A 14,834-nucleotide genomic window follows, 5' to 3' on the forward strand; every position below is an offset into this window, starting at 1 on the left:
TGGAGGGGTTTTCGTGGTTTGCTGCTATTTGATACTGTGGTGCTGTGTTTTTGGTTCATGTTTAAACCAATTTTCTAGGGCACTGGCACAAGAATGGCATTGCTTGGCTGGAGTGTATGTGCATCTTTGCATGTATTAGATGATACCGAACTTGCTAAAATGGCAGCTCGGTTCTGCATTCCCACCACGGCCTTACAAGTTCATTTGTGCATATGCTTGTTTTCACCTGGTCATTTGTTTCAGCTGGATGTGAAATAGCTGTCACTGAGATTTTACGTTACATTGCTGTTTTAGGAATGAGAGCTTATTGTTGTTTGTTTATGAGTTATTGGTGTTCCTTACGTGGATTGTTATTTTGTCATTTTCTTAATTTTACTATTTCCTAAAGTCTCTTGTCACTTACGTGTATGGCAGCTAGCTCGTTTGTGGCTTGTCATTGTGCTTTTTGGGGGTAGGATGAGTAAGGTTTTTTTTTTTTTAATTGAAATAAATTCATATACCATAATGTTAATCCTTTTAAAGTATACAATTTCAGTGACTTTTAATGTATTCATAAAGTTGTGCTACTATCACCACTATGTAATTCTAGAACATTTTTATCACTTCAAAAAGAAACCAAAAAAATAAGAAAGAGAAACTGAATATCTGTTAGCAGTTACCTTCTACCCTCCCTCCCCCAGCCCCTGGCAACCCACTAATCTGTTCTGTGTCTATATAGATTTTTATCTGGACATTTCAGGTCAATAGAATCATATAATATGTGACTTTTTGTGTGTTCGTTCTTTTAGCATGTTTTCAGGATTCACCCATGTTATATTTTGTATCAGTATTTCATTCCTTTTTATGGCTGAATAAAATCATACTTCATGGATATGCTATGTGTTGTTCTTTCATTCATCAGGTGATAGACATTTGGGTTTTGTTCACTTTTTTTTAATTTTTTTTTTTTTAAGATTTTACTTATTTATTTAACAGAGATCACAAGTAGGCAGAGAGGTAGGCAGAGAGAGGGGGGGAAGCAGGCTCCCTGCCAAGCAGAGAGGCCAATGTGGGGCTTGATACCAGGACCCTGAGATCATGACCTGAGCTGAAGGCAGAGGCTTAACCCACTGAGCCACCCAGGTGCCCCTGTGTTCACTTTTTGGCTGTTTTTCGTAGTTATGAATCATGCTGCTGTGACATTCATGTACTAGTTTTTGTGTGACCATTATTTTTTTCAGTTCTCTTGGATATATATCTAGGAGTGAAATTGCTGGGTCATATGGTAAATCTGTGTTTCAATTTTTGAGGAACCATGAGAATGTTTACCACAGTGACTGCACCATTTCATGCTCCCACCAACTGTGTATGAGGGACGGCTCCATTTTCTCTACTTCTTTGTCAACATGTTTGTGTGTTTGTTTGATAGCCATCCTACTCAATGTGAAGTGGAATCTCATTGTGGTTTTGATTTTAATTTCCTTCATGATTAAGGATGAATGGCTTTTCATGCGCTTGTTGGCCTTTTGTTGTATATTTTTTTTAGAGAACTATCCAGATTCTGGTCCCATTTTTTCGTTGGGTTATTTGTCTTTTTATGGTTGAGTTGTAAGAGTTCTTTATATATTCTGGACACTCAGACATGTGATTTGCAGATATTTTCTCTCATTCTGTGAGTTGTCTTTTCACTTTCCTGATAGTATCCATTGGTGTACAAAAGGGGTTTTTCCCCCCTCTTACTTGACTCATGTAAGTATTTATTGAGCAGCTAGGGAGATACAAAGGTGATAAAACATGGTCAAAGAGGTGAGTCAAATGCACAAGTAACAGAACGAAGTATAAGGCTCCTTGGATCAGAGCAGTCAGATGAAAGTGCTTTGGGAAGTCAGGAGGGAGATTGCTTCCAGCCTGGAAGGGGGTGTGGGTGGGTGGCAAACCAGGAACGGGGATTGAAATTAAAATAGAAGACTTTCGTCTAGATTGTTGATTTTCAGTATGGACTATATTTGTCTCTCTTTTTCCTCTCCCCATCTTTGGGCTTAATTTACCAGGACCGTTCAGCGTGCTTTTTCTAGACTTGCTTGCATTTTTGCTTTAATGTCTTCTACAGAAATAGATCCTTTTGCTGTTTTAGGACGTTTTTCTTCCTCCTTTTTTAAAGGATTTGTGACCTTTTGATCTTGGAGTTAATGGTTTTGAGTCTTTCCATTCTGGCTTGATTTTTTTTTTTTTTTTTAATGCCTTTTTGACTGGAGAATCAAGTATAGATTTCTTCACTGGAGCTTTTTCTTCAGCTTCCTCATTCTCATCAGCCAGTTTCACTTTTTTTCTATGGAAACTTGCTGTCAGTTACAGGGGCAGATCACTTTCCAGATATGCTGTGGAGTTTCACACCTTCATCTTCTGACTCTTTGTCTTCCTTCACAGCTGCTAGGTGCTGTCCACACGTACAGGACCTGGACCACATTTAGATCACAGGTGGTGTTATTTCAGAGCCCCCAGGGGAAACCATTGGCTGTACAGATGTTCTCAAAGTTGCCAGTGTTCTTTAGTTGGACTGCCTTCATAATTCATTGCCTCTGCTTTAACAGTGTGCAATTCAACTTTTGCATAAGCCCCCAAACCGACCATTCTTAAAGGTAACTCATGTTCATTTTCATCAATATCCACTTTAAAATGATACTCTTTGGCCCTTGTTGGCCTCACAACTGAGAAGATACTTCTGGGGCCACACAGGGGCTCATGTCCTTGTCCACTGAACCTTCTTTGGAGTGGGAATCTTATATGGGAGAGAGGGCAGCTGGAAATAAAGACTCCCATTACAGGGAACAGCCGTGTAGAACCGAATCACACCAGGGCTGAAAGTTTTTACTTGTGTTGAAGCCCCGTTTATTTTTTCTTTCATTACTTGAGATTTTGGTCTCCTATCCAGGAAACCATTGCGTAATCTAAAAGCAGCAAGGATTGATTCCTGTGTTTTCTGTAAATTTTATTTTTTTCAACTGTAAATTTTATTGTTTTAGCTCTTAGATTTAGGTCTTTGAGCCTAATTGTGTTTTTTGGTGAGTAGAATTTGTTTAGATCTTACATAAGACTGCCCTGGGATCAGTTAACTATATTGTCCTTTTAAAAGCTTCATAGTGGGATGCCTGAGTCGCCTAGTCGATTAAGCATCTGCCTTCAACTCAGGTCATGATGGTGTATACACGTTTACAGTTGTTATTTTCCTGGTCAGTGAAACCTTCTATTATAAGGTAATGACATTCTATTTCTCCTAATGCTTTTTGCTGTAAAATTTGTTCTGCGTGATACTGATGTAATGAGATCAGCATTCTTTTGGTTGCTATTGACTCGTTTATCTTTTTTCTTCCTCTTTTTCCTTTCCTTCTTTTTTTTTTTTTTTTTTGGCGAGGGATGGGGGAGCAGAGGGAGAAGAAAATCCCAAGCAGGTTCCACATGCAGCACAGATTCCCACATGGGGCTTGATCTCATGACCCTGAGATTGTGGCCTGAGCTGAGATCAAGAGTTGGACGCTTAACTGACTGAACCACCCTGGCACCCCAAAATGTTGGGAATTTTTTGTTTTAGAAGTAGTCTCCACACCCAGCACGGAGCCCAGTGAGGGGCTTGAATTCATAACCCTGAGATCAAGAGTCATACTTAAGCAGCTGAGTCACTTGGGCCCCCTTTTTCCTTTTATTTTCCGTGCTTTTATATTTAAGGTATATCTCTTATGTAGGTAAATAACTGGATTTTGTTTTTTTACCTGGTTTTGACAACCTGTCTTTCCACAGGATAATTTGGTTCTTTTAACCTGATTATGACAATTGGTAATACCCTCAATTATTTTTAACTATTTTATACTGTTTGTCCTTTTTTATGCTTGAATTCGGTATTCTCGTTTGTTTTTTCTAATCCTTCTCTTGGATTGATTATTTGTTTCACTACATATTTTTCTACACCATTGCTTTGGATTTTATCCAGTATTTTTTTTGTTGTTGTTTATTGTGGCTCCTCCCCACCCCTGCCAGTTTAACTTGAAGCCTAAAGCTAATTAGTACCTTAACTCTCTTCTTGAGAAGTATTGAGGGTATAGAACTTCTCAATTTCTTTCTCTTTTCTCCTAGCTTTTGTGCTACTTTCGTCATATATTTAGTTCTTCCTTGTTTTATTTCAACCACTAAAGACTTTATTTTATACAGTCAGTGCTCATTTAGCTTTACCCATGTGTTTGTCATTCATATTTGCTCATCGTTCCTTCTCGCAACACAGATCTCCCGTTTGGGGGTATATGCTTCTGCTTGAAGAATATCCTTCAGAATTTTCTTTAGTGAGATTCGGTTTGATGAAGTCCCAGAACCCAAGTCAGGTTCGGTGGGGTGAGGAGGTTCGGAGCCGACGACTAAAGAAAGAATTCTTAAGACGTCGTTGGTGCAAAAGGTGATTTATTAGAGCACGGGGACAGGGCCCGTGGGCAGGCAGAGATGCGGCCGCCCCGGGTTGTGAAGGTGGGCATGTTATATACCCCACGGTTGGGTAGGTGAGGACAAAGGGGTGTTCAGAAGGGCTATTGGGGTAAAGAATACTATCAGGATATTGAAGGCTTAGTTGTTATCGAGTAAAGACAATTGGAAGTCTGGTGGAATGTTCCATTCCTGCTATCAAGCATCCTTGTTAATAAGATTTAGGTTTAGAAGAAATTTAACTTTATTTACTTTTCCTTCTACCTCCGCCTCCTTCCGTTTCTCATGGGGGGGGGGTGACATTAGGGCTATTGATAAGGTAACTTCTTTGTTCTAAATCTCAAGGACATTTGCAAACCAAAGGAGACTCCTACCTTGCAGGACTGTGATCTCTGCTAGATAACCATTTGTTCTTCTTTTAGGGCAGTCAGGGGTGCCTGTGGAATGCTACACATATGGAGGGGAGCGGATGAAAGGGGGGGGATGCAAGGCGCCAGCTTTTGCTTTGTTCTCAGCCAGCCTCTTGCTCCCTCATCAGGTTCATTGGCAGATTAAGTATTCGGTTGTTGTGACTTAAATGTCTTTCATTTATGCCTGTTTTGTGAAAGGTATTTTTATTCGTTTGGTGTTACTTTTGTCCCAGCACACTGTCTTCTGGCCTCCACTCTTAAGACACCAACCCTTACTCTAATTTGTATTGTTTTGTGTATAGTCTGATGTATTAGGGATGGGTTTTTGTTTTTAAATCTGTCCAGCTTAAGACTCATTGAGCTGCTGCTTTTTTTTTTTAATTTAAATTCCGTTAATTAATATGTAATATATTATTTGTTTCAGGGGTATATAGGTATGTGATTGATTAGCCTTACTTAATACCCAGTGTCATTACAACACTTCGGGCTTCTCGAATGTGTTGGGAGTTTTTAATCAGTTCTGGAAAATTCTAAGCTGTTTTATCTTTTTTTACTCAAGAAAATCTTTTTCTATGGTTTCATTGTTATCTCCTGAAATTCCTGTTAGGTGTAACATCTTACGTTCTTGTCTTCTGTTTCTTCATTGTTTTTTCTTTCCCAGTTGTTGCTTCTTGGGGCTTAATTATGGGCAATTTCTTCATTTCTGTTTTTCTGTTTGCATTTCTCTTTTCAGTTACATCTAATCTGTCAAATATGTCTTCAATTTCAGTTATGTTTTTATTGCTTTAATTTCTCTTAGGCTAATTTTTAAATCTCATCATGTAAAAAATATTACCTTGCTTTAAAAAAAATGTTCAGCCATCTCTTATTTGAGTCTTGTTAATAAGTTTATAATAATATGCCTGACAATTCTTTTAAGTATCAGTGGGTCTGATTCTGCTGAGTTGGTCATTAGTTTCTCCACTTGTGATATAGCAGTAATACTGCTAATAATATCTTCAAAATGATATGATGGTTGTATGATACGTGCATATAGTAAATGCTCAGTAATGTGTAAACCACTAATAATTAAAAATAATGAAATACGTTGTATGACCTTTATGATATATATGTATATTTATGGGCTGCAAATTTTATTGAGGAATATAAAGGGCAACTTGAGTAAACAAATATACCAAAGATGCAGAGCAACACAGTATTAATAATTGAAAGAATGTGAACATCATTAATTTATATAATTGTATATGTTTTATACAATTTTGGTAAAAATTCTAAGTATTTTTAAATTTGCAAAATTATTTTAAAGTTCATGTAAAAGTGAGGAGAGTTTGTTTTTTGTTTTGTTTTTGCTTTTAGTCTTTCTTTTACAGTAGTTTTGTCCAGACTAAGAACAAAACGTGATTTCTGGAAGCTTGTTTATTCCTTTCTCCATACCTGTTTAACAAGGATCCTAAAAGAAGGCCCTCTGAACAAAGGAAAGAAAGTGAATGGTTGAAGAACTCAATTCCATAAAAATGACTTCGTAGCTCCACATATCTGTCTTTTGCTTCCTTAGATAGCAGCCTGCAAAAGTACTTTGAATTCCAAGGTGGTCCTTGAAGCTTGTCTCTTGGAGGCATTTTATCCTTAGGTTGGCTGTGGTCCAACTTACGTGACTAGGAGTCTTGACTGTCAGCTGAATAGTACAGATATTTTTTCCTCTAGGCTTTAGTAGATGTAACATATTTACCCAGTGTCTTTACTGTCATCTTAGGCAGTAAACTCACAAGGCTCTGTGTTGAGCATTTACTAGGTATCAGGCCCTGGCTTAAGTGCTGAAAAATAAAAAGCAGTGAACCAAGCAAAGTCCCTTCTCGGTTCAGTAATAATTGTAGGTAATATTTACTGAACTTTTATAGTTCTAATGTGCTTCATACATACCGAGTTATTTAATCTTCTCAGAAATCTTTGTGGTAGAAGGGATTAATTCATATTCCTGCCTTACATATGAGTGGTTTATGTACTTGTTCAGGATTGTAGTAAGACTTAGAAAGGATCCCAGGATGCCACCACTTGAAAGGGGTGACCCTGAGGCTCAACCCCAGGCAGAGCGATGCTGATCACTTTTTGTTTTGCAGCTGTACATAAAGTTGCAGTTTTGCCAGTTCCTCTTGATTGCAAAATATAAAGGTTGGCTGGGGGTGCTACACATGGTGCTGTTCCGAGTTAAGGATGAGTCTGTAATCGTGCCAGGAGGCTCTTCCTACCAGACATTAGCGCATACTCTTTATCTGTAACATAGAAAAGTGTTTTCCTGTGCTACAGAAAGGTCATTGTGATGGAGGTCTATGGGGGTAGTTTTTGTATGTTTTAGCTTTTCTTATGATTTTGCTTTTAAATGGATCGAATTAAAATACAAAAGGATTTCTCTAATAATTATGTTATTTAGTTCTTAGTCAAAATAAATCTGATTGAATTTGTTAGAAACCTTGGGTTCTTTAGACCTAGCAGATTAGAAGATTATCCCATAGAATTGCTCAGTAGCATGTGTTATCTCTGGCGATTAATTACGGAGAGGGGTGACTGCATCAGATGCCTGATTCTTTCTTTCTGGGTCTCTTAGCAACAGCTGGAAGAAGAAGCAGCTAAACCTCCTGAGCCTGAGAAGCCTGTGTCCCCTCCTCCCGTGGAGCAGAAACACCGCAGTATCGTCCAAATTATTTATGATGAGAATCGGGTAAGCTCATGCCATTTCTTACAGCACAGGCCTGTAAAAGCACTTGGCTGTGCCTTTTTTAGTTATCAGTATGTTCTGTGGTAATGTTAATTGTATTAAGACCTGTTTTCTGTCATAATTTTTAATGTTCTTCAACTTTAAAGCTTGATTTTTTTTTTTTCCTTAGAGATTGAAGAAAAGTTGATAGGTGTATCTTAAATTAATATTTTATATAGTATATTGCATAAGTATTATTTAATGAGAATATAATTTTATCAGCTGTGTCTCTCTCCTGTCATACAAAATTGGCAAGTAAGTTTGTAGCACATAATACAAAACAAGCCATTCTGTAGTTTTTCACTTTATAAAGGATAATTTGATGCCAAATACTGATGTCATCCTATGAGAGATGGGTCCATCGGATGTAGAAATGACTTGCGTTGTTAGCTTAGAATTGATAGCTGGGCTGTAGTTTGAATTTTAGTTATAAAATGTGAGGCCATTGACCTTTAGGTAGACTTTGCTTTTTTGCTTTAAGACAATTTCTTCTTTTATACTTGTAATTAAAAGTACTCATTGATTTAGGAAAGTCAGGCGTCAATTCTGTGAAAAATTTTGTGATGTCAAGTTTTTGGCTGGAATCCAGACCAGGAACTAGCAGTTAAAGGGAAATGGATTTCATCTTAATATAAAGAAAACTTTCCCACAGAGCTCCTTAACATTGGGCTTCTAGAAGTTCCCAGTCTAAAGAAGAATATGCTTTAAGTACTATGGGAGAGAATAGGCCTCTTAGCTAAAGATGGTCATAAGGTAGAGGTTGAGATTGTTGCTTTAACTGGTTTTCTTTGTAGTGAGTGGAGTCATCAGAATCAGTACATCTTACACAGGCAGCCTATAACTTTACAGTAGCCCAGTTCCCAAAGGAGATTGGCTTTAAGAAAGGCAACTGTCAATTAATTATTACATACACATTTATGGGAATGATCTTAGACCAGATATACGTGTATGTATATAGATAGGTAACTGAAAGTCATCAGATATATAATAGGATATAATAGGATATTTTACCTGTCAGAGACAGGTAAAAATAAGGGCAATTAACGTTATTTTTGCCTGGGTTCAAAACCAGTCCAGTTTATTGAATGGACAGAGCAATCTCCTCGAAGATCTGTTTGAAGATGTATCCAGTGAGAATGAACTGTACATAAAGCAAGTGACGAGGACAGCCTTGTGGCTTTCCTGGAGGATCAGTGACTCTGGTCAAGCAGGAATGTGGCCCAAGGTTCCAAGGTTGACAGCTGCTCCCTGTTTCAGGAAAGCCAGGAGCGTGGTGTTTTATGGGAATCTCCTGCTTTTAAAAAAGTACTCTTTTGGGCCTAGGTGGCTCAGTGGGTTAAGCATCTGCCTTCGGTTCAGGTCATGATCTCAAGGTCCTGGGATCGAGCCCTACATCGGGCTTTCTCATCACCGGGGAGCCTGCTCTTCCCCACCCCACCCCACTCCCCCACCTGCTGCTCTGCCTACCTGTGATCTCTCTCTCTCTGTGACAAATAAATAAATAAAATCTTTAAAAAAAATACTCTTTAGAGCAATAAAATCCTTTTGTGGGCTGATGGGTTTCATGGCCAGTTTAGGACCTCAGAGATAAAATAAGCAGGGATTAGAGCTAATAGTGGAAAAGAATCATATAGAGTAAAATTTTGACTTCTTAGGGTGAGTCAGTTTTTAAAGAAATTGAATTTAGCGATATTTATTAATTGATTGAATTTCTTAATTAGCCTTGTCATTTCTTGTGAATTTGTGATCAACTAGGATGTGAGGACTGGAAACTATTGAACAAGATCTGATGGAGAGTTTAATTTGTGTTCAACTTTTGTATATCTATGTTTTCATTAATTAGTGTAGTAAACGTTTCTTGGGGTCCAGCAACAAAACAAAGCAGTTCTCTCAGACCTCTTCTTTCCACTTTAGTGTGTGTGTGTGTGTGTGTGTGTGTGTGCGCGTGCCGTTTTGTGTTGTGTTCTGTGAAGAATAGAACAGCATCTGAACTTGAAATCTTTTTTTTTTTTTAAGATTTTATTTATTTGACAGACAGAGATCACAAGTAGGCAGAGAGGCAGGCAGAGAGACGGGGGTAAGCAGGCTCCCTGATGAGCAGAGAGCCTGATGTGGGGCTCGATCCCAGGACCCTGGGATCATGACCTGAGCTGAAGGCAGAGGCTTTAACCCACTGAGCCACCCAGGTGCCCCATGAACTTGAAATCTCTCTTAGTATTCTTCTTCTTCTTTAAAAAAAAAAAACAATGAAAAGAAAAAAAGAAAAATGATTTATTTATTTATTTGACAGACAGAGATCACAAGTAGGCAGAGAGGCAGGCAGAGAGAGGGGGGAAGCAGGCTCCTCGCCAAGCAGAGAGCCGGATGCGGGGCTCAATCCCAGGACCCTGGGATCATGACCCAAGCCGAAGGTAGAGGCTTTAACCCACCCAGCCACCCAGACGCCCCTTTCATAGTAGTATTCTTATAGTGAAGACTTTTTAACTGGGAGTAGCCATAGAAATCATCTTTTTGCACAACTCCTTCTCTTTATTGCCTTGCTCTGAGTCGTCTGCCACTCTGAAGAGCTGCACAGAGGCTCCTGGCGGGGAGGCCAGGGGAGCACAGCTAGGCCTGGGGCCTGGGCTGTCTCACTGCGGCCTCACCGTGCTGCCTTCTGTCAGGCCTTCATGGCCTTCTTAGCTTTAATGAATGACCTTATCTGCTTCAACACCACAGGAAAGGAGAGATGGGTGAGGGCAAGAGGACGTTTCTCTCGTTCCCTGTTTGGCAGCCGTCTACATGTTGGGATGAAGCCTGATGTGGCTTGGGAGATAGGGGCCATTATCTTGTATTAGGCATCGTCGTTTCTTTAGAAAGTTAGTGGGAGGAGGAAAGCTACCCAGAAGTGACTGTTAATTTTAAAGTTGGCTTCCTGAGAGAAAAATTGTCTTGCATCATATTTAAACCTTACACTGAGATTCACTTCGTCTCTAAACAGACTCTTTTCCTGGGCTATTTTTAACAGTTCAGTTTGCTGTTACCCTTCCCCGTTGTCGGTTCCAGAAATATTTATAAATGCTCTAATTTCAGAATTCTAATACATATAGAAAAGGGTGTGCATGGAGTGTGGTTTAAAAAGATAACGCGTTTATTTTTTGATCGCATGATTTGCAAGTTAAAGTGACAACACAAGAAAGAAAGGGATTAATGGTAGAAAGTATGCTTCGTGCCAGCAAGCGCTGGTCACCTAGGCCAGTGTCCAGGCGGTCTCGGTTTCCCTCACCACCACTCCGTAGAGTTAGTTCATTAGTCAAGAGCATCAGTCCTTCCTCCGAAGTAGTGGTCTGGTCAGTGGCTTCTCTCTTCCTCCTTTGGCAGTGGCTTATGTGAGTCCTCATCGCTCCCATACATAGTGAGTGTCCGTCCTTCTTTCTTTCTAACCGGTCCTTCACGTTTGAGTGCCCTTATATTATTCTCCAAATAAAACCTTTTGATTGTTGGGACGCTTGGGTGGCTCAGTGGGTTAAAGCCTCTGCCTTCGGCTCAGGTCATGAGCTCAGTGTCCTGGGATCGAGCCCCAAATTGGGCTCTCTGCTCAGCGGGGAGCCTGCTTCCTCCTCTCTCTCTCTCTCTCTCTCTCTCTCTCTCTGTCTGCCTCTCGGCATACTTGTGATCTCTATCAAATAAATAAATAAAATCTTAAAAAAAAAAACCCAACCTGACACTTTTTGATTGTTTTCCACTTTCTGCAGAATAGCCTAACCTTTTATCCATGCTTACAGGCCTGCCTGCCTGGCCATTGGCCCAGTACTCCTTCTGAAGGCTATCCTACCAGGCTAGGTTTGAATGTTCCCCTGAAGCTGCTCGTACCTTTATCCCTGGATGTTCCCCCTGCCTTCAGGCATTCCAGTGTCTTGTCGTGTCCTGTCTTACAAGTGCACTCATACTTCAGCCCTACTCACATTGTCATTTTCCCTTGAAGCTTTTCAAGACTCCTCTTCCTGCTACTTGTCATTGTTTTCTTAGTGTCTAGTCAGTGCCTGGCACATAGAACATACTGACATGTTTGAGGAACCAAGTACCTCTGTCTATAGACTTAAGATAAAAATTTTAATATGGAAATGTGAGGGTTTTAAATTAAAATTTTTGTCTGCCAAATTTGATAGGTTAATAGTGTTCTTAGCAGTTAAGCCAACATGAAGTCAGATATTTAATAAAAGTTTGCATAACCAAAATCTTGGGGTCTGCAAGCATCTTAAAAGCCAGCCTTTAAAATTAGCTCTGAAAAGGCAAGTGTCTTTACGTATTAGGATATTTTTTAAAGTATTTGATATAATATAATTTTACTCCCTTGTTTCTCAGTGTTATTTGTGGGCAGTTCCAGTTAGCCTGCCTGTACTTGGTATAGACGCTAATACAGAGTGCCTTGAGAAAGCAAATTTAAGGGGTGTTTGGCGGCTCAGTCTGTGGAGCGTGTGGGTCTTGATCGTGGGGTTGTATGTAGAGATCACTAAAAAGAAAACTAGAAAAAAAAAGGAAAATAAATTTAAAAACTGGTGCATGTTGGGTCTGGAGGAAGTTAATTGTAGGTGCTAGATATTCCCAAATTTTTTCTCTGTGATGATGTTATGTGTTATTTAATATATGTCTGTAGCTAATCAATTTGAATTTTATGATCATTCTGTTTTGACTTCTTGGGTTTGTTGTTCTCAACTGGAGACTTTCTTTGATTGTTGTAACTTGGAGAAGAGGTGGAGTGCTACTGGCATCTAGTGGGATACAGCTAAATATCCCCCAGTGCATGGGACAGCCCCTAGAACACCTATCGGGCCCAAAATGGTAATAGTGCTGAGGTTGACAAATCCTGCCTTTAAATGATCTATAGAAATAGGAGCGGCTCTGCAAACTTAATGGATTTTTATAGTTTTATATTTGACTTTTTTACTATATTCATTTCTCATCTTAATAACCTTTTTAGTTTCTTGGAGTTTGGAAAGTGCTTTACAGTATTTTGTGCTTCTTAAACGCTTCCTATTTCTTTCCACACAGTATATACTAAATAAATACTTGATGGATTGATTTTGGTTGATAAATGAGATTAAAAGGAGAATATTTATTTTAAGGGAACATTTTTCTTTACACTTGGGAAATACTGATTAATATCCATTCCCAATTGTGTGTCACATCAGAAGCCCTGGAGAGTTTCCCAGCAGCAAGTACATTGAGGTGCTCGTCTGCACGGCAGATGGGAAGCCATTGTTACTAATGGGAATGCTTTGGGAGGAACTTAAGAACCACTGACACGGGGCACCTGGGTGGCTTAGTGGGTTAAGTGTCTGCCTCCGGCTCAGAACATGATCTCAGGGTCCTAGGATCGAGTCCCGCACTGGGCTCTCTGCTTGACAGGAAGCCTACTTCCTCCTCTCTGTCTTTGCCTGCCTCTTTGCCTACTTGTGATTTCTCTCTGTCAAATAAATAAATAAAATCTTAAAAAAAAAAAAAAAGAACCACTAACAAATTTGGTAGTCCTGTAATTCCAGTTTAAATATCTTTAACTTCTGGGACGCCTGGGTGGCTCAGTTGGTTAAGCGGCTGCCTTCGGCTCAGGTCATGATCCCAGCATCCTGGGATCGAGTCCCGCGTTAGGCTCCTTGCTCGGCAGGGAACCTGCTTCTCCCTCTGCCTCTGCCTGCCTCTCTGTCTGCCTGTGCTCACTCGCTCGCTCTCCCTCTATGCCTGACAAACAAATAAATAAAATCTTTTAAAATAAATAAATAATATCTTTAACTTCTGATTTGTTATATTTTGTCTATGAAAGGACGATTTCTGTTAGCATATTGGTTTAGATTAATTTACTTTTGAAAATGGACAGTAAAAAATATTAAATTCAGCATTTATTTACTATTGAATACTGGAGAAATTCAAACTAGTAGTTTCCTCTATTCAGTTATTACCCAAGTTTTCTTGTAACTAGAATATGAGCTCTTTATAAGCTTTTCTTCCAAGAGATCAGTTTGGCTTACAGCGGTAAGCCAGGCAACTTTATAGTGTTTTATGTTTTAAAATTTGTTTTTTAAATTTTATTTTATTGACAGAGACACAGTGAGAGAGGGAACACAAGCAGGGGAAGCAGGAGAGGGAAAAGCAGGTTCCCCGCTGAGCAGGGAGCCTGATGCGGGACTTGATCCCAGGACCCTGAGATCATGACCTGAGCGGAAGGCAGATGTTTAACGGCTGAGCTGCCCAGGTGCCCCTTAAATTTTTATTAAAGACATGACTTGAAGTGTTGAGGGATTTGTTTTTAATAGTGACTCTGTGTTCCCTCTCCCTAGAATCTTGATATCTATTTGCTGTTAAGAACTTCACAATTTTTTAGTTATTACTTTTTTTTTCTTTAAAGATTTTATTTGCTTATTTGAGAGCAAGAGTGAGAGAGCACAAGATTATGGTGAGGGGCAAAAGCAGAAGAAGCAGACTGTTTGCTGAGCAGGGAGCCTAATGCGGGTCTTGGTCCCAGGACTCTGGGATCATGCCCTGAGCCAAAGGCAGTCACTTAACCAACTGAGCCACCCAGGTGCCCAGTTAACTACTTTCAGTACAAATGTGAAGTTTTGACTTAATTTGGTGAGGAAGCTGTGAAAACAGAAGACTGAGTATTTCAACTTATCATATGGTAAGAGTATTTGGAAATAAGGGAAGTTCAACTATAGAGTAGTTTTTAGGTAAGTGCTATTAAATTGGTAGTGGTTTTACAGTTAGGTAATACAATTTTTAATTACACAATATAATACTGTCTTTATCTGTAGAAAAAAGCAGAAGAGGCTCATAAAATATTTGAAGGTCTTGGCCCAAAAGTTGAACTGGTAAGTACAAAATTTCTTTTTTCATGTCTGGTGGTGGTTTTTTATTTGTTTTGGTTTTTGGTTTTTTTTTTAGTCATTTTTCTTGGGATAAGATGGAATACAACCTATCTACTGTGGAATGAGATCTGGGCAGTACCTTTGTGCCAGCTTTAAAATAGTGTGGCACAAACTTGGTTACCTTTGCAGAAGGATTGTCCTGAGTGTGTTTTTGCCTGAGCAGGCCATTTAATCATACGAGGTAGAAGCAGGACATGTAAGACAGAAATAGCTCTTTGGACCATATGTTCTTCCTTTGCTTTTGCAATTAAAAACCTGAATAAATGTATTTCTTATGGGATACCGTGGATTTATAAACATTTTTATGAGAGTGCCATTAATAGGAGA

General features: G+C 39.2%; 1 protein-coding gene and 1 pseudogene across 20 annotated transcripts in view; one reads left to right on the plus strand and one right to left on the minus strand.

The window, feature by feature from the left end:
- NCOR1 (nuclear receptor corepressor 1) overlaps positions 1-14,834 on the plus strand; it is a 154,621-nt gene that overhangs the window by 48,879 nt on the left and 90,908 nt on the right. For all 20 annotated transcript variants that reach the window (XM_032319728.1, XM_032319729.1, XM_032319743.1 and 17 more), the window contains 2 exons: positions 7,456-7,569; positions 14,394-14,450. In XM_032319728.1, coding sequence (XP_032175619.1) covers positions 7,456-7,569; positions 14,394-14,450 — 171 coding nt within the window. The remainder of the gene's footprint in view (positions 1-7,455; positions 7,570-14,393; positions 14,451-14,834) is intronic.
- LOC116577209 lies at positions 2,000-7,106 on the minus strand (annotated as a pseudogene).

Source organism: Mustela erminea, chromosome 18 (assembly GCF_009829155.1).
Source record: "Mustela erminea isolate mMusErm1 chromosome 18, mMusErm1.Pri, whole genome shotgun sequence".
NCBI classification, from domain to species: Eukaryota; Metazoa; Chordata; class Mammalia; order Carnivora; family Mustelidae; genus Mustela; species Mustela erminea.